This window comes from Vigna umbellata, chromosome 4 (assembly GCF_029865625.1).
Source record: "Vigna umbellata cultivar VRB3 chromosome 4, Vumbellata_1.0, whole genome shotgun sequence".
Lineage (NCBI taxonomy): Eukaryota > Viridiplantae > Streptophyta > Magnoliopsida > Fabales > Fabaceae > Vigna > Vigna umbellata.
The window spans coordinates 14,113,686-14,135,020 of NC_142168.1; the positions used below are offsets into that span (position 1 = coordinate 14,113,686).

Genomic DNA, 21,335 nt, shown 5'->3' on the forward strand with positions numbered 1-21,335 from the left:
GGAATCTCGTCCTAATAAATAATAAATAAATATGAGAAGTTAAGTTTAGTTTACTACAGCTTTCTAATTATTTATTTTTGAGGCGAAGAAGGTTCCCCTTTCCTTACGGAATTGGGCTTGCTGCATTGTCAATGTTTGAGGCTCGGGCTTAAGAAGAAAGAGACAAAGAATATGAACCGTCCCACGTTTCCATGATCCCCCAAGTTTTCCATATTGCGTAAGCACCCCCCTTCTCTTCCCACATCCCACAATTCTCCCATGAATTCCATTGCGTCAACAGATGGAAACAGTGCGACAACAAGATCGACCAAATCTTCAAATGGGGCATCATTCCAAGCTACCCTCTTTCTCTCTCATCTCCCATCTTACTATAAAACAACCCACACTCCATCTTACTCCATACATACCCTCTTCCTTTCTTTATCTAATAATAATAATAATAATAATATTAATAATATTAATATTAACCCTTTTTCTTCTTTCCTTTTTCCCTTCTTACCCTGCGCTTGCTTTCATGGACTTCTAAGAACCCCCGCCACTGCCTTCAACTGTCTGCTCTACACGGACACCCAACTTTTATTACTGTATACAGAGAAAAACAAGTAGGCTGCGGTCGAATGGAAAAACTGAATTTTGTGAAGAATGGGGAGCTCAGATTGCCTCCGGGCTTCCGTTTCCACCCAACCGACGAGGAATTGGTTGTGCAATACTTAAAGCGCAAGGTTTTCTCCTTCCCTTTGCCAGCCTCCGTCATTCCTGAGTTTGATGTTTGCAAGTCTGATCCTTGGGATTTGCCAGGTTTCCATAATTCCCTTCTTCCCCTCTCTCTTCTTCTTAACTGATTAAGTCTAATTGCAATGCCTTGTGGATGGTGTGTTTAGGTGATTTAGAGAAAGAGAGGTACTTTTTCAGCACCAAAGAACCCAAATATCCTAACGGCAATCGCTCCAACAGAGCCACCGGTTCAGGTTACTGGAAGGCCACTGGGTTGGACAAACAAATTTTAACTTCAAAAGGGAACCAAGTAGTGGGAATGAAGAAGACACTTGTTTTCTACAGAGGAAAGCCACCTCATGGATCCAGAACCGATTGGATCATGCATGAGTATCGCCTCCTTAACGCTCCGTCTCAGGTCAGGATTCAGAGCGAGCAAATTAACTCGCAATTATCCTCGCGCACGGGTTAATTATTCATACAATGTTTTTGGTTTGTTTGTCTGTTCAGGTTGCCATGGAAAACTGGGTTCTGTGTCGCATATTTTTGAAGAGAAGAAGTGGTTTTAGAAACGGGGAGGAGAAGGAGATGGAGAGTTTGAGAGGCGGAGTGGATAATAGGAAGGTGAGGAAGTCGAAGATGGTTTTCTATAACTTTTTGGAACAGAGCAAGACCGATTCCTCGTCTTCTTCCGGTAGTGGAATTACTCATGAATCAGATGAGCATGAAGAGAGCAGTAGCTCCGACACCTTCCCTTATTTTAGAAGAAAACCTTGACACCCTCCTTTTAAATTCTAGTACTACTGCTTGTTTTATAATCATCTCGGATCAACCTAAGTTTTACCTCTTTCTTCTATTGTCTTTCCCTGTAATTATCTCCTCTCCACCGGCGCTGAGGGTAGTCTAGGTATGGAGTGTGTAATCCAGTTCTTCTTTATTTCCTTCATCATCATGCAAATGGAAAGGCAATGCATCTTTTAGCTAGCTAAACCAGCTAAAAGCTACTGATTTTTTAGTCCCAAAGGAGATGCTTTCACAGAGCAAAAGAGAAACGATCCACGATGGAAAGCATAACAAAAGAGGTTCAAAATACATATATATTTATGTCCAAAAATAAAGGACCGTTTTCAGGAGAACATCCCCAAAATAAGAACATAACATTTGCCAGATCATTGTCGCACTAGTTACTACCGGGCTCTTCTTCCTTTTCTTCGGGGAAAGAAGAGGTTGCAAAACAAAGCTATGGTCATTCTTGTCGGATCCACCTAAATTCCTGTTTTTTTTAGGGTATTCCCTGCATATCATCATGGTAATTTCTTACAAAATAAACTATGATAGCTTCAGTTCACCTTTTTCCATTTCCACCTTCAAAACTATGCGTATCTTATCCATATCTCCTTTCTACTTGTAATTCTTAACAAGTCCGCAAGTTGATTTATTTTTTTCAACTTTCCAAATCACCAATATTGACTTTATTAAACATTCGATAATTGTTTGTCCAACATATATCACACTTACCATTACTCGATCGTTCACGATCACAAATATTTTTCTTTTGTCAGGTTAACCATAAAATACTGTATATATGGAATGCAAAGTGAGTTAGCCTAACATTTCTGAACATTAAAATTTCAAAACAAGTGATTAAGTTTTAAAACGTCTGGTTTTGAGATATATAGAAAGCATGACAGCTACGTTTCCCTATGGGTTAAATTTTTCCACCTCATGCATACAAAACGGTTGTATACCACTGCCACTACCCAGCTTGGAGTTGACCCAAATTCCAACACTGATCCAATTTGCACCTTTTACAAAATAAATAAAATAAAATGTAGGAATAATTATACAATATGCAGAATAAACTACCAGCGTGTTGTAAACATCTCCAACATACTAATGCAGACACTCATAAAATTATAGCTCAACTCTCAATTACTTTATGTATTGATAACGATTTAGTGGTATAAGACATCACTTTAAGGCCACTTAGTCAGAGTGTGTCGGACCCAATCCTCGAGAAACACCAATACAACATACGAACCCTGTTTCGGGGAAAGAAGGGACCGCACAATTAAAACTTTATTATCGTTAGCCATTTTCACTCTTTTTTCACAATTTTAAAAAGTAGTTACATAAAAAGTATTGCTCGGAATTATAGAAATATCTAACGATTTGGTTTTTCTAAAACGAGAAAACATGAAGGAATAGCGGTTATTGATGAAAAGAATTGAATATTTGAATGCATGATGAGATGGAAACAGTGAGACAAGAAGATCGTGGAAATCTTGAACTGGGGCATCACTTGAAGGTACCATATTTGTCATCTACCCTTAGTCCGACGTGGTTGCCCCTCGTTTTCCAACCAACTGGGTCCCTTTAACCTTTATTCTTTCACCCACCTTTCTCCTATTTTTATTATCAATTTTATTGTTAGACTAATGATAATATAATACACTTTTGCATTTATTTAACAAATAATATAAAAATAAAATGGTTATAAAAAAAGTAAATTTTTTTATTTAAAAAGAAAAGCAAAAGATAAGAAAAAATAATATAAAATAAATATAAAAAGTTTAAAAAGTATATTTTTCTTTTTATTATGCTATACCTATCTCTCCTCCACCTTTCCAATTTTTCATTCTAAAATACTACCTCATTTATTCTTCATTTTCTTTCTTAAACCCAACCTCCCTCGCTATCAAACCACTTTTTCAAAATAAATAATTCTATCAGTTAACATCTTATCTTTTTCATGGTACTCTAAAGTTATTGTGCGTTTCATGATAAATAAAACAAGTCACTTAGCAATCACAACTTGCTTGAGCATCTCACACACTTCTCCACGATTCCTTGATAGTGGCAACCCTTTTACAAACTTCTAAGCTTAATTCTAATCAAGTTGCTAATTAACTAACTAATATTACCAAGTTATCTCTAATTTCATTTATGAGAGATCGTCGTGTTTTGCATATTTAATCAATTGCACATGTTTATATGTGATTAACTAAACATCTAAAACTCCCAAAGACCATCTTATTGTTGAAAAGTATAAAAATTAGTGGCTTTTTAAGACAAATAAAAATACTTAAAAAACTAGTCAAAATTCAATTATTGAAGGTGTGCAGATCTGACCTGTGATATTATTGATTAGCATTTAACCCAATTCCATTTTTAACCTACTTGGTAACAATTAGAGAGCAACGTGTACAATTTTTAGTTGTTTCAATCGAACTCTAAAATGAGTTCTTTTAACTTTATCATCTCTTTATTATTGACATGATTTGTTCGAATGACACATAAAATAATTGTCCCCCTCGAAAGAGACAAGGTAATATTTTAAACAATTGACATCAATGATAATCCCTTATATATTTTTTTCTTCGATGAGTCCACAAAAATCAGTATGGTCATGAAACCTTTTTTTTTTTTAATTTTAATTTTAATAGGCCCAAAAATTACATTTTAGAATATTTTTTTAATAACTTTCATATTATCTTTTAAAAGTAACCAGTCAACTATACGTTGCTTATATAACAACAATCACAAAATCTTATACGGCACACTGAGGTCGATATATTTTATCAATACTCAACAAATTGGTTCTTGAATAAAAAAGAGTAAAGTATATATATTGGTTTCTTTTAAAAATAAAAACTAAATTCCATATATTAGCTCCTCTAATTCTTTTGTCTTTCTTTTCAGTCACTTAGATTTAGAAATGCATCATTTTATCCTTCGAATTTAGATAACGTTTTATAAAAGACAATAAGTAGAAGGAATAAAAAGAAATAACGTTTTTGAAATATAACTAAACTTTGGATGTTTTAGAATGTTAAAAGAACATATTTCTACACTTACAATTGATATGAAATAATACATCTAACATTTTTTAGAACATCTTTTGTTGAAATGAAAGGAAATTAATGCAGGAACTACTTACAAATAAAAATATATTAAAACGTTGAATTTGTGAAAGAAATATAATTAAAAAACATGTTGCTAATTGTAACTACGCATAAATTAATATTAGACATCAGTGAAATAGAGATGGATGTTTCATGTCAACGTTACGGTGATCTGACAAAAACAACACACTATTTCTTAACTTGCTAATTTAAATTTTCAATCAATAATTTTTAAAAAAAATGTGTATAACCAAAAGTAATTTTAGTCTGACTCTCTAATGGAAATTACTTATCAAGTAATATGAACCAACGTAAGTGCATACACTATTTTTAGTGACCTATCGAAATAAAGTTTTTTGAGTTAATAAATTTTAAAAAAGTTCGCCACAAATCAAACAGAATCTCCTGATAACTTATTATTTGTGAAATAAAGGAATCAATCAACTTGTATTTTTTCCGACACAAAGGGTTTAAGGCACAGTATACTAAATAAAAAAAAGAAAAAAAAAAAGAGTGTTTGACTAGTACTTAATTGAATTTAAAAACACTTATTCTACACTCCCAAGTAACGTGGACGTTTCGATTATTTAGTGGGAAAATAAAAAAGAAATTAGGCCCACATAGAAATATATTATGACAATTGAGACTGCAATACATAGGATCATGTCTGTCTGGGATAGAATAGATTTTCTCATTGGTTTTATATGGCCATAGTTTTTATGCATGTAGCTTTAATAAGAATATATGCCAATTTGTATGGTTAGTCGATTTGAGCGTGATTTAGACCCTTAAGTTATTGAAAAGCTAACAGAATATTTTAATTGATTTGAAAATGATTTCGCAAGTGTATGTTGTTTACGTTCACGGCTCCTCAAATGAATGTGGTATCAGAAGAATTCATAAATACAATCAATTAAATTTTCAAAAGTGTCTCAGAAACACAATTAACTATTTGTAATCTAAAAGGATATTGAACAAGCGTGGACCTTAATTGCATTTAAAAATGAAAACCAAGCTAAAAGGTAAACTAAGTACCTACGCATAGTAAATAATGTTGGAAGAAATTAATTTACTTTTACTACTACAAAGTTTTGTGAAATATGATGGTTGATAATTCTTTTAATTCCATGAAAGATAATCAGTGGACCAATCGATCATACTACAAACAAAATTAGGAATAAAAATAATTATATCAACTTTAAGTTAAATTATTATTATTGGAATCGTAATTAAATTAATATTAATAAATTATTTTTTTAAAATCTATAAATACAAATTTAATATATAAATAACTAATTATGTTTTACTATACATTTATTATTATAACATTAAACAAATACTAATTTTAACATCAAAATATTTTATGCAATATTCGACTCGATCGAACGAGAAAGGACCGATATAAAACCCTTACTTAAGCTTGGAAACATGAAAGGGGATGTGAAAAATAAGATAAGAATAACATTAGTGATGTAAAGTGGAAAGGGGGTAAGAAAAGGTAACACCGACAGAATAGGATGCGTCTGAAGTGTGAAGAAGTTAGTAACTAACAAAACAAAACCAAACCAAAAGAGTTGAGTTTCCTGTATTCATTGATATTGGTTTGCTCCCCGTTGAGGGATAGAACAGAAATAGAAACAAGTTAGTGTGAGAGAGGGAGAGGGTTAGTTGTGTACTTTCATCAAATCAGTGCCATACCACTGATATAACCTCTTTGTCTTGCCTTGGGTCACCTCCAGCTGTACCCCATCACAAAACCTCACTTCATGCACCTCTTCATTTCACTTCAGTAAAACCACCCAAATCAAAATTTAGTAAACTCAAGACAAATTTTGTTTCCAAGAAAAAATGGAGAACTTGTTTTGTTTTATCCAAGGAAGGGACCGAAGAGTGCTTTTTTTGGATAAACCAAACGGAATTCTCCTCCAATCTAATTCCAAGTTCCAATCACAACACAAGGAACAAAGAGGTCGACGGAACTAGGCTTTGTTTTCTTATTAGCAGCAGCAGCCACTCTGGTCTGGACTAACAACTTTTCTCACGAACAAACCAAAATAATAATAATATTAATAATAATAATAATAAAACCTTAAACCACAGTTAATATAACGTCAAAGTAAAAGAAAGGTTGAGTCTGGTTTACGCAAAATGTGTCGTCTTATTCTTCTCCTTCCTTCCTGTCAGACCCATTTCTATAAAAGAAGCCACACTGCATCTTACTCCATACCCTTTTGCTTTCTTTATCCAATAACAATAACCCCCTTTTCCCTCCTTTTTCTTCTTTCCTTTCCCCTTCTTCTTCAGCCCCTTTCTTTATTTTCCTCAACGCTTTAATGGACTTATAAGAACCCCCACGAGTGCTTCAATTCTCACCCACCCAACTTCCCTGCTCTGCTCTAGTCGGACACATAAAACTATTCTTACTATATTCATATACAGAGAAGAAGTAGGGCGTGGTCGAATGGAGAAACTGAATTTTGTGAAGAATGGGGAGCTCAGATTGCCTCCGGGCTTCCGTTTCCACCCAACCGACGAGGAATTGGTTGTGCAATACTTAAAGCGCAAGGTTTTCTCCCTCCCTTTGCCAGCCTCCGTCATTCCTGAGTTTGATGTTTGCAAGTCTGATCCTTGGGATTTGCCAGGTTTCCATAATTCCCTTCTTCCCCTCTCTCTTCTTCTTAACTAATTAAGTCTAATTGCAATGCCTTGTGGATGGTGTGTTTAGGTGATTTAGAGAAAGAGAGGTACTTCTTCAGCACCAAAGAGCCCAAATATCCTAACGGGAACCGCTCCAACAGAGCCACCGGTTCAGGTTACTGGAAGGCCACTGGGTTGGACAAACAAATTTTAACTTCAAAAGGGAACCAAGTAGTGGGAATGAAGAAGACACTTGTTTTCTACAGAGGAAAGCCACCTCATGGATCCAGAACCGATTGGATCATGCATGAGTATCGCCTCCTTAACCCTCCGTCTCAGGTCAGGATTCAGAGAGAGCAAATTAACTCGCAATTATCCTCGCGCACGCATTAATTATTCATACAATATTTTTGGTTTGTTTGTGTGTTCAGGTTCCCATGGAAAACTGGGTTCTGTGTCGCATATTTTTGAAGAGGAGAAGTGGTTGTAGAAACGGGGAGGAGAAGGAGATGGAGAGTTTGAGAGGTAGAGTGGATAACCGGAAGGTGAGGAAGTTGAAGATGGTGTTTTATGACTTTTTGGCGCAGAACAAGACTGATTGCTCATCTTCTGCCGGCAGTGGAATTACCCATGAATCAGATGAGAATGAAGAGAGTAGTAGCTCCAACACCTTCCCTTATGTTAGAAGAAAACCTTGAGTCCCTTCACTTATTTCTAGCACTACTACTTGTTTTACAACCATCTCAGATCAACCTAAGCTTTGCCTCTTTCTTTTATTGTCTTTCCCTGTAATTATCTTTTCATTTTCAACCGGCACTAAGGGTAGTCTATGTCTGGAGAGTATGCTACTAAAACTAGTGTGTAATCCAGTTCTTATTTTTACTTCAATCTGTTCTTACTTTTACTTTCAATCTCTAACGCACTTCACCATGCAAATGCAAATGCAATGCTACTTAAAAGTTATATATTTTCAGTCCTCAAGGAAATGCTTTCAAAGGGCAGAACAAAATCACAGTTTTCTTCACAAAATTTTAAAAATAAATTACAAAAAAAATACACAAAATGATAAAAATATGTAACGTAATAATATATAATATTATACGTGTAAAGATTTGGTTATTTCTAGAATGAGAAAAGATAAAGTAGTAACACTTATTAATAAAAAAAATCAATATTTCAATACATGTATGTGTATGTAATAATGTTATACTAAACGTTCATTCTTTTTTTTTTAATTAAAAACTATTCATTTGTTCTATTAAAAGAGGACTTGAATTCTAGAGGCAATGTTATCATGATCATTGAATTTATGTTTTAGTATATAATCATTGGCTCATGAGTTAACTGAATAAATAAAGAAAAATGAATGATAGTTAGATATCATATTAAAAAAGATTAGGCAAACTAAATAAGAAAATTACAAAAATTGTTGGTCTGAAAATGTAATGGCAAGTTCATTTATATATTTTTTTAATTGTATCAAAAGTGTTTTCCTCTAATTTTAAATGCCTTAAAACAATTTTAGAAGTTTACTAAATAAAAACAAAGAAAAATTATAGAAAAAAATGTTATATTAATTCTTGTTTTATAATTAAAACTTAGTTCTTTACTAATTATATGTGCGTTTGTTAGTTACAACTTAATTACCATGTTTTGTTCAACTACTTTTAATTAATATTGGAAGTATTTTATAATTATAAGTATTCTATTCACATCCATCTTAATAAGAAAACATTACACTTTCTATTATATATAAATAGATAGTTTAAAGATAAAAGTAAGTAAAAATATAAGCTTTTAGAAGAGATAGTGAAGATATTTTAAGAATGATAGGGTCCTGACTACCATTTTTCACATAAACAAATTTAAAAAAAAAATACTACACTCTAACATTAATCTTATTTAAAATTTTCATACCTTTATAAGCTAAATAGTATTTTCATATTTACAAATAAAATGAGCTAAATAAATATAAAATTACCACCTATATTAAGTAAATATTAAAAGTTAAATATTTAATTAACAATAAAAAACAATTACTAATTAAGTTACTAAAATTATAATAGTTAACCATAATTTTTTCTTAACTTTTAAAAGCTTTTTGTAATGACATTAGGTGGAACATTTCATTTTTTTTTTCATAATTGTAGTCTATTATTTAGCATACATTTAGGAGTATATAAAAAGATAGAGTCTAATTAGGGCCTGATAACCCAGGAAAAAAAATAAGTGGGGATGACTTGTCTAACTCAAGAGTTGCTATAACTTGTCCCACTTAGTCAGGCCAACCCGGTATTATCAAAAAACTAAATGTAAGAAACTCGCTTTCGTCTAGTTCGGCATACTAGTATGCCAATCCGACAATTCAAATGTATGAACATGTTTTGATATATTATGGAAAACTCAAATGTGGAAAAAAATGTTATAATCAAATACGTGATAAATTATTCAAATGCACCCCGACATCAATCTGTTAAGGGTGTTCCTCCCTGCACCTCACCTGTTTCATCCTGCACATCCCAATTGACAAATATGTCCTTCATTTAATAAAATATGAAAAAGGTGATGATGGTTTAATGATTTTTTAATCACTAACAACCCTTAATCTTGTCCTGTAAATTGTATTATAACATATGCATGCATCCATCTGAGTTCTCCTCTGTTAACCACCTGTATTATAAGCTTTTGCATGCACCCATCTCACTGTTAATCAATAAAATAAAATATAAGCAAAATGACTAATTTTACCCTATTTAACGTTGCTATTCTTAAATTATTTTTCATACAAATTATATTGATTACATTGTTTTTATTAATTAAAGTTGTTTACACACACATGTGTTATATATATATATATATATATATATATATATATATATATATATATATATATATTTGAAAACCAATATTTGATATTTCTGTAATGACCGGAGTAATTTAATTAGGTAGATCAGCGAAGGAAGCTTATTATGAAATTTAATCTCTTTCTCACTCTTCTTTCTCTATGTTGCCATGACCTAATCGAAACAATCCCTCTGCCCTCTTCCTAATTTTCCCCTCCAAGTTGAAACCAATGTGTGGAAGTATTCAAAGCCAACACCCTAAAAGCACACCCTTTTCCTACAAAACGACTGCGCTTTGGTCGTCGTCTCCACCGAGGCATGTTATTCGCTCACTGCCTCTACTCTTCAAATATTATTCACCATCGTATTTGCATCCAATAGAGACATTGACTTCGTGCTTGTTCTGGAAGTGGAACACTCTAGGCGAGACTCGCATTTCCAACTACGGCAACCGCATAACCGCACTTCCAAGTGCGACACATACTAAATCGCAACTTCCAACTGCGGCGAGACCATAACCGCATTGGTCTCCAACTTCGTCCCTGCCACATATCTTCGTCCCTACCACAAATCCATCATCCATCCACAATACAATCCCACAAATGTCTCTTAATCACACAACACACAACACTCGAAGGACGAAAGTTCTGTGGAAATGAAGGGAGGAGGAGAGGAGGGAGAGAAGGGGAAGAGGAAAAAGGGGTGCAGGGTTTGGTATGAAATGCGAAAGAGAAAATGGGTTTTTTCAAAATGACTCAAACAAAAATAAAGCAATTAAAGGTTCTGCCAAAGGTTCTCCTCTTCTGACAGGGGCACTGTTGTAAAAATAAAAAAAGAGGGAGGTGCAAAACGAGATACCTGAGGTGTAGGGAGAATCACTCATATGTTAACCTGCATGCTAGTCTTGCATAAACTCATTTCAACCCAACAGCCTGTCAGGTCGAATTATAAAAGTGAACTCATTGTTAAGTGATAGACCAACTTAGTCTGACTTGTTTTTTATGAGACAAAGTCATATCAGACTTAAACGGGACGGGTTGGCCCGTTTTGCCACTCTACATACATCTTAACAATGACAATGAATAAATTTAAAATAATATATAATAAATATATTAAAAAAATGACCCAAAAATTTAAAAATGGAGTGAAAGAATATCGAAACTAAATGAAATAAGAGTGGAATGTGAACTTTTTGAAGCAGGTTATGCCTACTAACTTATCTTGTCCTGTCATTACCTTATGAAGTCTGCGAGTTAACATATTCAATTTGTCGTTTCACTTTTTCTATCGATTTAATTTAACATAGTGACCTATATAAGCTGAACCTTTTATTCCTAAAATATTTTATAGTAATAAGAAATAAACAAACTTAGTTTAAGAGCACTTTCAATTTAAAAAATGAATCTGAGCTCTTAGTTTCTGCATTATATTTTAAAGGTTTAGAATATTATAAAGTAGATTATAACGCTTTCACGTGGATCAATATCTTATCCTTTAAGATTAATGAGTTTTTAAATCTTGTCTCTGAGAATTCATCTAGAACCATGGTTATCATGTTTGTGTTTCTTCTATGCTCATGTATGTGTTCTTACCCCTTGGGAATCTATCCAAAATCTTCATACTGTATGAGATTAGAAGATTAGTGTATTCTACTATAATCTTTTGAGGCTCGTTGTTAAAAGTTTGGAATTTTTCAAACAATTCGTTTCAATACAATTCTTCCTGTGTTTTGAAATTGGTGGGTTTTCTCAATTAAACATAGTTTGTGCCTTCATGGATTATTCTTACAGCATCACATAATTGTGTTGCTTTTGTACCCATGATATTTATTGTATTCAAATTTAGGTAAAATACAATTTATAATATTTTCAGCCTAAGCTCTTTGTGTTTAATTTTCCTCGTCTAACTTATTTGAACACAAGACAGAATAAAATAGGCCAACAATAAATTATTAGAACATTTACTTTAGTTTACTTGTTGGACAATGCATCAATGGTTCACATCCTCTGAAACATCAAATGAAACATACATCTATTTAGAGGAATATATCGTCTAAAAAGATGAACGCAACTGTTTGGATTTTAAAATAATATTTTATTTGTTAACACATATAGTTACTTACTGTGAATTAACTTTCGAACAAAAGTCAAGTAAAATTCTTCTTAAATCATTGTTTTTAAAATTTAACTTCTATCGTTAGACCTAAAACTGTATATAAAGTCACATCCTAATTCCACATCAGCCAATCATGATAAAGACAAATTTATTTGGACATATGTAATATAGGACCCCTTTACTTAGTAATTCTATCATTTAATCACAGTTCTAATTATTTAAAAGTGTTAGCCGTCGAACACTTACAGAAGGAAAAATACTAGTTCATCAACTGCGATTGTTAAGAACTTCTGTATTGTCAGCATGTTTTTTATTCAAGCAAAAAAATAGTATATTTTTTAAACATTTTTAAGTTCGATTTTGAAATTCAGATGCATATTTGCCGTCTAACTACATTTCAAAAAATTAAACTTTGCCTAATGTACGAGATTTCTCTCACTTTAATTAACTCTATATTACGAAAGATGATGCTATCATTACACTCTTTTATCTGGAAGTAATATTTTGAAGGACTCAAAATTATCAAGGGAACTGGCTATAAGAAGAACGAAATTCACTTTTTCACAAGTCCCTATAAATATATCTAATATACTAAAAGAGTGCTAGGAAGAAATGTTAAAAGTGTGTTTGGTAACATTCTTTGGTTCATTAAACTAGAGAAGACTATAAAAGTTGAGCCGTAGGAACAAAAAGATGAATTAAGAATGAAAGAAATAAAAAAGAATTGATTGGCGAGCGGAGTTTGTTGTTAATAAGGGTATTAGAGTTCTTCACGTCACCTTTTCTATTTAAGTTTCATTTTCATGGAGAAAATAAAGGATGACAAAGAGTGTTGTGTGAATTGCTGACTTAGTAAGAACAATGCAAACTTTTGTCAATCACGTGGGTAGCCTATCATGGTCACACATGACCCGACCCATTCACTCCAATCCAAGCTAAACTTGGTAGTAGGCTCACCTGATTAGGTCAATCAGGTTAAGAAGGTTTCCTATTAATTATTATTTTTCATTCAAAAACTGTCTTTCACAAAAGGCAACATGTCCATCCATCAATTGTGACTATGTCTATTAATGTTGTTTGCCTGTAGGGTTTTACAAGGTTTGCTTAGTACAATTGCAACAAACAAGACGTGTCCATTTCTTACTTCTTCTCCTAACCAAATAAATCTAAGTCATGGGCCCCAATTCCCAAAAGAGATCCAAAGTCCTATTCTCCACCAAGGCAAAAATGGATTAAAATTGTGAGTGACTCAGTACATGCTCAACTCGAGTTGAGATATAAATAAAATAAAATAAACATGAATCAAACTGAAGTAACTCAGGTTCGTCGAATTCAAACTCAAATGAAAATAAACTGTTACTAATCCCTAACAATAGTCTTTTATTATAATTATTTACTATAAGTCAATACTTTGATCTTTTGATCTTCTTTAACATTAAAATCATGCTAATAGTGTTAAATTATTTGAATAGGATTTCATTGTTTGTCTAATTGTATGTATTATACTTACTATTTTTATAATAGTATTTTCTAATTTTAGTTGATGTTTGATGAAATAATTAAATACCTTAATTATACTTTTATAAACAGATATATCAGATCAACTTTGCTTCTATTATATAAAATCAAATTGACAGAAAAAACAAAGCGCGTACCCACTAATAAAAAGGAATCAGTTCATTCGGCTTGCATCACATTGACGTCAAAAAGCCAATTCCATTTCAGCCCTACTACAAGTTCACGGGCCATAAATTAAGGCCGCCCACAACACTACGGCCCAAAACACAATTCTCCCTCCTTTACCACGGTTAGCTAACCTATATTGACAATTTTCTTCACAACTTCTTAAAAAGGGTCTTCACCTAGAATGTACAGTACCAAATCTCATCGATTATGATAACTAAATTAATAAGAACTCGTTTGTTTGAAAAAAATGAGATAGAGCACCTCTTGAACAAGTTTTCACGAAACGATTAAGAGCTCTATGAAATAAGTTAAAAAATGCTTATGGTTTGGCTATAGAAATTAGATAAAGAAAAAAGAGTTCATATGGAGGTTATATAGAAAACAAAAAGAGAGTGGCATTATTGTGCAATTATTAGGTAAGAACAGTCCATAAAAGAAAATTAAAATAACAGTGAAGAGCATGTAACAAGAGTATGGCAGGCACGGCATAGCGAGATTGATAAGAGATAGAATTCAAGCATAGAATATGAAAGCAATCTGTAAAAGTAAAGATGGAGTAGGATGTTTGGGGGTTACAAATTGGATTTGAAGAAAAAATGGAGAAAGTAATTGAATGGTCCCGCAATGATGCAAGAGATGATTGAGAGCATGCCTTGAAGACAGCTTCATTCTTGAAATGGATTTCAGAAGAAGAGAATAGAGATGTGATTGTCGAAGAAGAAGAAGAAACCCTAAAAAGGAAGAATAGAGAGATAGAGAGAGATCGGAACCTGCCAAACGCGGAGGAGGCGCTTCTCAGCATTGGCTTCTTCACGATCTCCATCACCCGCGTCCCCCACAGTGCACCACCCATCCTTATATAACAAATATCTCTTTCTTTCCGTTGCCCAGCCACCACCACCTCCACCCCTTTTTCTCATTTCCAATTTGGGCTCAACTTTTCAATTTTTTGGGTTTCTTTCTCTCTATCCATTTCTATTTCCACTATCACATTTTACTATTTCCACCCTTCCAATTTTGTTATTCTCTGTCTCTTGTATTCTTTTATCCTAATAATCTAATTTTACCTAATAGTTAAAAACGTATTTATAGCAAAAAACAGATTGGGATAATTATAGATAGATTTCATTTTTAATACAACAAGAAAAAAAGAAAACTACACTTTCAGTACAACAACTCTTTAATTTTATTATTTTTTGTATTCAAACAAAATCGAGGAATCATAGTTTTTGTACTAAAATAATAATTTTTTATTATACTAAAAATAAAATATATCTATACTCACCATACTAAACCAATTATTTATCTGAAAAAAAAATATCAATAAATTTAAATGTAAATCATATAAATCAAAGTTGATAATGAAGACATAAACATGTGTTTGAAACCTATGATTAAGTACTCGAAAAAATAATATGTTAATATAATTAAAGTAATTAAAAGATAAGAAAAAGAACAACTTCCTGATCAGATATTGAAGATAAAACAAAAACCAAATATTGATACATTAAAAAACAATCTAAACACATGATCATATTAGCATATGAAATATAATAATAACAACTTATTTTTAGTTGCACTTGTCATACCGCTGAGAATAGCTATTGCATTATTTCTTACATTTTCATACTTATAAAGATCTTAAATCCTTTCATTTGTTTGTCTCAAATTTACAAAAACGAGTTAATATAAGCATTTCCACAAAATCTGAGTAAAAGTAACACAACCATTTAATTACTTCACTATATATTTCTAAAACAGAATAAACCTTTTGTAAATAATCCAAAATTATCAAATTTCAATAAAATGCAAGAATCACAGACTATATTCAAAGATAGTTAATATGTCCCCTCTTACCTTTTGCTTTAATTTTACAAAAAGACTTTAAACTCTAATATTTGAGTTCTCTAATTAACCCAACCAAAAAAGTCCTAGCAAATATAACAATCATGTTAATATATTACTAAAATATTTTAAAAACAAAATAAGTTTATATTAAAAAAGTTAGAGCCATGCAATTTTAAAGGAGTACAAGAAATATAAGTTGTATTAAAAGAAAATTAGTACTTAAGTTTCATTCAGACATTTCAAAAAAATCTTTAATTATAGATAAAAACTTACTATGAAAATAAATTCATCAGTAAAATAATATTTATCAGTAAATTTTATTAACAAAAGTAAATTTGTTTATAAATAAAAACTTAAATTATCAATGAAAAACATTTATCAATAAATTATGTAAATTATCGAGAAATTTTTTCATTGATAGATTATGTTAGTAAAAGAACGTTACATTTTTCGCTATAATTCATGCTAACATTATTAATAAATTCGTTGATAATTGAATTTCTTAAATATTGGTAAAAATCAATTGAATAAAGAAAATCTTATTTATTGATGAAAAATTCCACTGAGAAATTAGGTGTCAAATTTATCTTTCAATATGATTAAATATGTTTATAAATTAGTTCATTAATATTGTCAATAATTTATTTTTTTATAAAATTATATTTTGATTACTAAAGAAATTGTCAATAAATCTGTTAGTAAAAAAAACCAAGAAAAAGAAAAAAATAAATTTGTCACTTTTCCAATGAATTTGATGAATATGTTTGTAAATTATTTTATTAAAACTTGTTGGTAATATAAAATTTTGATTTTCATAAAATAAATCCGTAAGTAATTTACAATTGTTATTATTAATGAATTATCTTATTTGTAAATTCAGTTGATAAAAACATGATACACTTTCAATTTTGATATGTGGCAAATTCTATTAATAAATTCGTCAATAATTGAATTTCTTAAAATTCACTACTAAATTTTTTTGGATGAATTGATCGATAAATAAGATGCTAAATTTTCCATTCAAACTAACAAAATATATTTATAAATTAAATTTTTAAAATCTATTGGAATAATAAAATTTTCATTAACTTAAAAAATAATGGAAAAATAAATAAAGAGAATAAGAAGAAAAGAAAAATAAAGAGAAAATAAATATATCAATAAATTTTATTTACCAACAATTATCCAATGAATTTTTTGTTAATCTATTAATAAAATTTAGCAATAAACATTTGATAAATAAATATTTTACTTATAATAATTATGATTAACCAACTAATTTTAAGCGTTAACAACGAAATATTATTATTGATAGTTTTTTTTAATAAGATCATAAACTTTTACATTTGGTTCAATATTCTTAATATCATGACATATATGTTTTAGTCTCAAACTTACAAGTTAATACAAACGCTATTACCAAAGTCTAAATAAATACAACAAAAATGATATATATATATATATATATATATAAAATATTGAAAATGATATCTACGTTTAAAAGTCTAAGATATGTTGTTCGGTAAGACGTATGAAAAATATTTACCTTAATAGTAATAATTTTATTATTAGTAGTAATAAATTTTTTTTTATAAATGGAAAATATAATTAATAAGTTTATGTAAAAATAAAATGTGGAAAGCTAAATAAGAAATTTTGGTAGTTTAAATAGTAGAAAATTGTGGTGATTTCAAGAACATGGATTCAAACTCTTTTCTACCTTTTTGTTTTTTTTTTAAAAAAAAAAGAAAACAAATGGACAAAGAAACTTTCGGTAATTGAAATAGCAAAACATCTTTGATTGAAATGATAAATATATATATATATATATATATATATATATATATATATATATATATATATATATATATATATATATATATATATATATAACACCAAATAGTACCAGAATCTTGGCCTATATATACCAAGCAAGGGGGAGGGGGATTTTGCACCAAGAAGTAGAGAGGAATTATAAGATTAGGAAGAATTTAGACTAAGAAGGATTTTAGTGTGGAGATTCTGGAAGTTTTCCGGGAACAACCTCTAATCAAGAAACTATGTCTGGAATAGAGGTAGGGGAACTAACCTTTCTAAGTTTTTATATTATGATTTAGTATTGTTTTATTACTATTCATGTCTTGAAATTATGTGTGAATATTGTAAATGAAAAACATAGGTGTTTGTTGTATTGAATTTCTGTATTAATATTATATGTTGTTGTTTTGAATATGTAAATAAGAAATTTGTTAAAAACTAGTTGAGGAACACTTTGGCTAAGGAAAGACTTGGTACTTAAGTTGTCCATTGTGACACACCTCTCTTTTCTGAAAGTCTAATCGATAGGTTTTTAACTTAAATCCTATTGAACAGATTAAGTACTGTTAAACTATTATGCAATATACTCAACTGATATAAAATATGTGCTGGATTCATCTTTCTGGAAGGATAAGAAGATGTGTAACCGGCTATGCCAGATTCAACTTCTTAGTTCCCCAAAACGTTTATATATTAAGGTTACATTTGTGATGGTAGGATAGAGGAATCTTAAAAATTGGAGTTTGTACATCCCTGATCATAGAGCAATCCTGGTCAAATCCAGTAAGTTGTGACTAGTCATATGTACTGGCGTTTTTGGTGAGTTTGATTCGTCAAACATTTGATTCTTCTCCGGTGACCATTTATAGTGATATTTTATTATTGTTAATTTATTTTGTGATATATTCATTTTGTATGATTTCTGTGATGATTGTATTTTATTATATTGGATTTGAATTTATGCATCTGAACATGATATGAGTATTATGGGGAGATTTTGTAATGGTATAATATGAGTTGAGAAATATGAGCATGATATGAGTCTCGTGGAAAGATTCTGTAATGATATGGTATTAGTGTATATGTTGATGTTGAGGGTCCTATTGTTGGAGGTTATCCTGATACTCTAATAACCATCCAGTCTCAAGTATGGAATCATGAATTATGTGGTGAGAGGGGCAAGAGGTTCTCGTCTATGTGCCGGTTTTGGACATAGTGTTGAGGACTAACCTTGTGGATGGTATGGAGTATTTTGGAAGTGTATTTGTAAGAAGAAGTAGAAGTCATCACAAGTGCATAACTGACCGCTCATCAACGTATCATTCGGATGAGTGTCTATTGAGTATTGTGGAATGAATGTCTATTGGATATTGTGCAATGAGTGTATATTGGGTATTGTGGAATGAGTGTCTATTGGGTATTGTGGAATGAGTGTCTATTGGGTATTGTGGAATGAGTGTCTATTGGGTATTATGGAATGAGTGTCTATTGGGTATTGTGGGATGAATGTCTATTGGGTATTGTGGGATGAGTGTCTATTGGGTATTGTGGTATGATGGGATGAGTATCTATGGTGCGATTGTTGTATGATGGTATGAGTGTATGTGACATAATTATTATATGATGTTTGTTGAATGTATCAAAGTAATTATGCATATTTTATAAATGATTTGTTGCATGTTAGCTCACTCTACTTGTCTGTGTTTGTGCTATGATCGTATAAATGTTACAAGTATAAATGTTCTAGTAAATATTTGGAATGAGTTTGATGGTTTATAATTACTTATATGCTTAATAATATAAATATACAAGCACAATTTCGTTAAAAATATTATTTTATACATGTGTTAGAATGACAAACTCTATTAAAAAATAACTAGTATGTTAGTTTTCAACTTTTTACATTAATTTCATAAAGATCTTAAGGTTAATACACACATCACCAAAAAAACGTGATAGTAAAAACAACAACATAAAAGCATTATTAATACATTTTAAAAATAAAATAAACTTATATGAAAAAAATTAAAAACCATCTAATTAAAAAAATGATAGAATAACAAATTGTATTAAAAAAATATTATGTTAACTCTTATTTTTTTTCCTTTAATCTCATTATAACCCTAAACTCTTATATTTGCTTCAATATCTAGATGACAGAATATAATCCGTATAAACACCAACACAAAAGTCATTAAGACATTTTTAAAACAAAATTAGATATATATTAAAAAATTTATCTTTGTAATGAAATAGAGTGGCTACCACCAAAATCTGAGTAAATATACTTAATGTATTTAAGACATAATTATAACATTTTATATAACTTGTATTTAAAATAGAATGAGCACTTAAGCAACTTAATGAAAAATAATATTGCTGCAAAAATCAAGGTAGACATATAAAAAGTCCGACCACATAAATCAAAATAAACTTGTTATTAATTGTATTTAAAACAAAATAAGGATATTTCATTCAGCTTATATAAAATAGAGTAAACGCATAAATAACCCAATGAAAAATACTGTCATAAAAATCAAGGTAAATGCACAAACCTTGCAACCCAAATGATCATGTAAATAGATTATTGAGCATATATTTAAAATAGGATGAAAATATAAGCACTCAATGAAAAATATCACCATATAAATTAAAATAAACCCACAAACACTATATTAGTATCACAGAAAGAACCTTCGAAAAAAAAAGATAAAACAGAAAGTAATGAAGAAAATTCAGCAATGATGTAAGCATATTTACATTAGGGTAAGAATAATCCAATATTTTTTTATAAATATTAAAAGAACAATAAAAATTTTAGTATGACCTTGCACTCTTACACCTCAGTTTCTAACACACAAAAGTAGGTTAATATAAATACTAATAAAAAAATTACAAGTAAAAACAATAAATATTGTCCATAGCGTGCTGTAATAAAATTGATGTATATGTTTTGAAGCTTGATTGCATTGTTATAATATGAAAGCTCTAGTAAGTTTTTTTAATGAGTTTCACAGTTGCTAATTATTATATAAGCTTAACAATATAAATATAAAATATTCACATATTGCATAAATTTATATAAAATTATTATTTTACATGTGTTGAAATAACAATTTGTATTCAAACATAGATAATATGTTAAGGTTTTACTTTTGCTTTAATGTTACAAATATCTTAAATACATGTTCTTTAGTAGAGATTGTATTGGAAATATACAAATTTATAAGAAATATATGAATTATTTAAGTTATTTTTTTATTATATATGTATACACTTATAAACAATAAGTATATAAAGTAATAGAAAAATTACCTGGTTCATGAAAAAACCAAATAACAAATATTAATTATAAATTATAAAAAAATAAGTATTTAATAAAATAAAATATTTTATTAGAGACTCGTATTAAAGTATTCAAATTTACCAAATATTTAAAACTTAATACTCTCGATATTAAAAGTGGAATATTTTAAAGTACAAAAGTAATTGATTTAGTTGGAAAAATATATTATCAAGAATTTTGTTTTAATTATTAATGTGAAGTTTACAAGTGTTGTTTATGGAATGGGGTTGTTGTGGGTGAGGGAGGATGAACAGCAGCAGCCTGTGCCTGCCTCACCAACCTACCTCGCTCAACCCATGTGGTTGGCGAGTATATTAATTTTTATAATTAAGGTTTTTCTTTGGTTGATCTTTTTTAGTTAATACTTTAAAAGATAATTTGTAAGGGCATTTAAAAGCACTATTCTAAAATTATACAAACAAA

The 21,335-nt window shown here is 30.3% G+C and overlaps 2 protein-coding genes and 1 long non-coding RNA gene across 4 annotated transcripts; 2 read left to right on the forward strand and 1 right to left on the reverse strand.

The window, feature by feature from the left end:
- Nucleotides 1-398: 398 nt before the first annotated feature.
- Nucleotides 399-2,062, forward strand: LOC148199301 (NAC domain-containing protein 83-like). Its single transcript, XM_088113625.1, has 3 exons — nt 399-798; nt 882-1,132; nt 1,225-2,062. The coding sequence occupies exons 1-3, from the start codon at nt 618-620 to the stop codon at nt 1,489-1,491; spliced, it is 699 nt and encodes a 232-aa protein (XP_087969751.1). The 5' UTR covers nt 399-617; the 3' UTR covers nt 1,492-2,062.
- Nucleotides 2,063-6,827: 4,765 nt separating this feature from the next.
- Nucleotides 6,828-8,144, forward strand: LOC124845591 (NAC domain-containing protein 83-like). Its single transcript, XM_088113887.1, has 3 exons — nt 6,828-7,261; nt 7,345-7,595; nt 7,688-8,144. Exons 1-3 carry the CDS (start codon nt 7,081-7,083, stop codon nt 7,952-7,954), a joined length of 699 nt encoding a protein of 232 aa, XP_087970013.1. The 5' UTR covers nt 6,828-7,080; the 3' UTR covers nt 7,955-8,144.
- A 1,482-nt stretch (nt 8,145-9,626) lies between these two features.
- Nucleotides 9,627-14,899, reverse strand: LOC124832438 (uncharacterized). Of its 2 annotated transcripts, none has more exons than XR_015786262.1 (2): nt 14,671-14,899; nt 9,627-9,959 (listed from the first exon to the last, which is right to left on the reverse strand). It is a non-coding gene; the product is annotated as an uncharacterized LOC124832438 (long non-coding RNA). The 2 variants fall into 2 exon arrangements; XR_007028346.2 differs by lacking the exon at nt 9,627-9,959 and adding an exon at nt 14,318-14,570.
- Nucleotides 14,900-21,335: the final 6,436 nt, after the last annotated feature.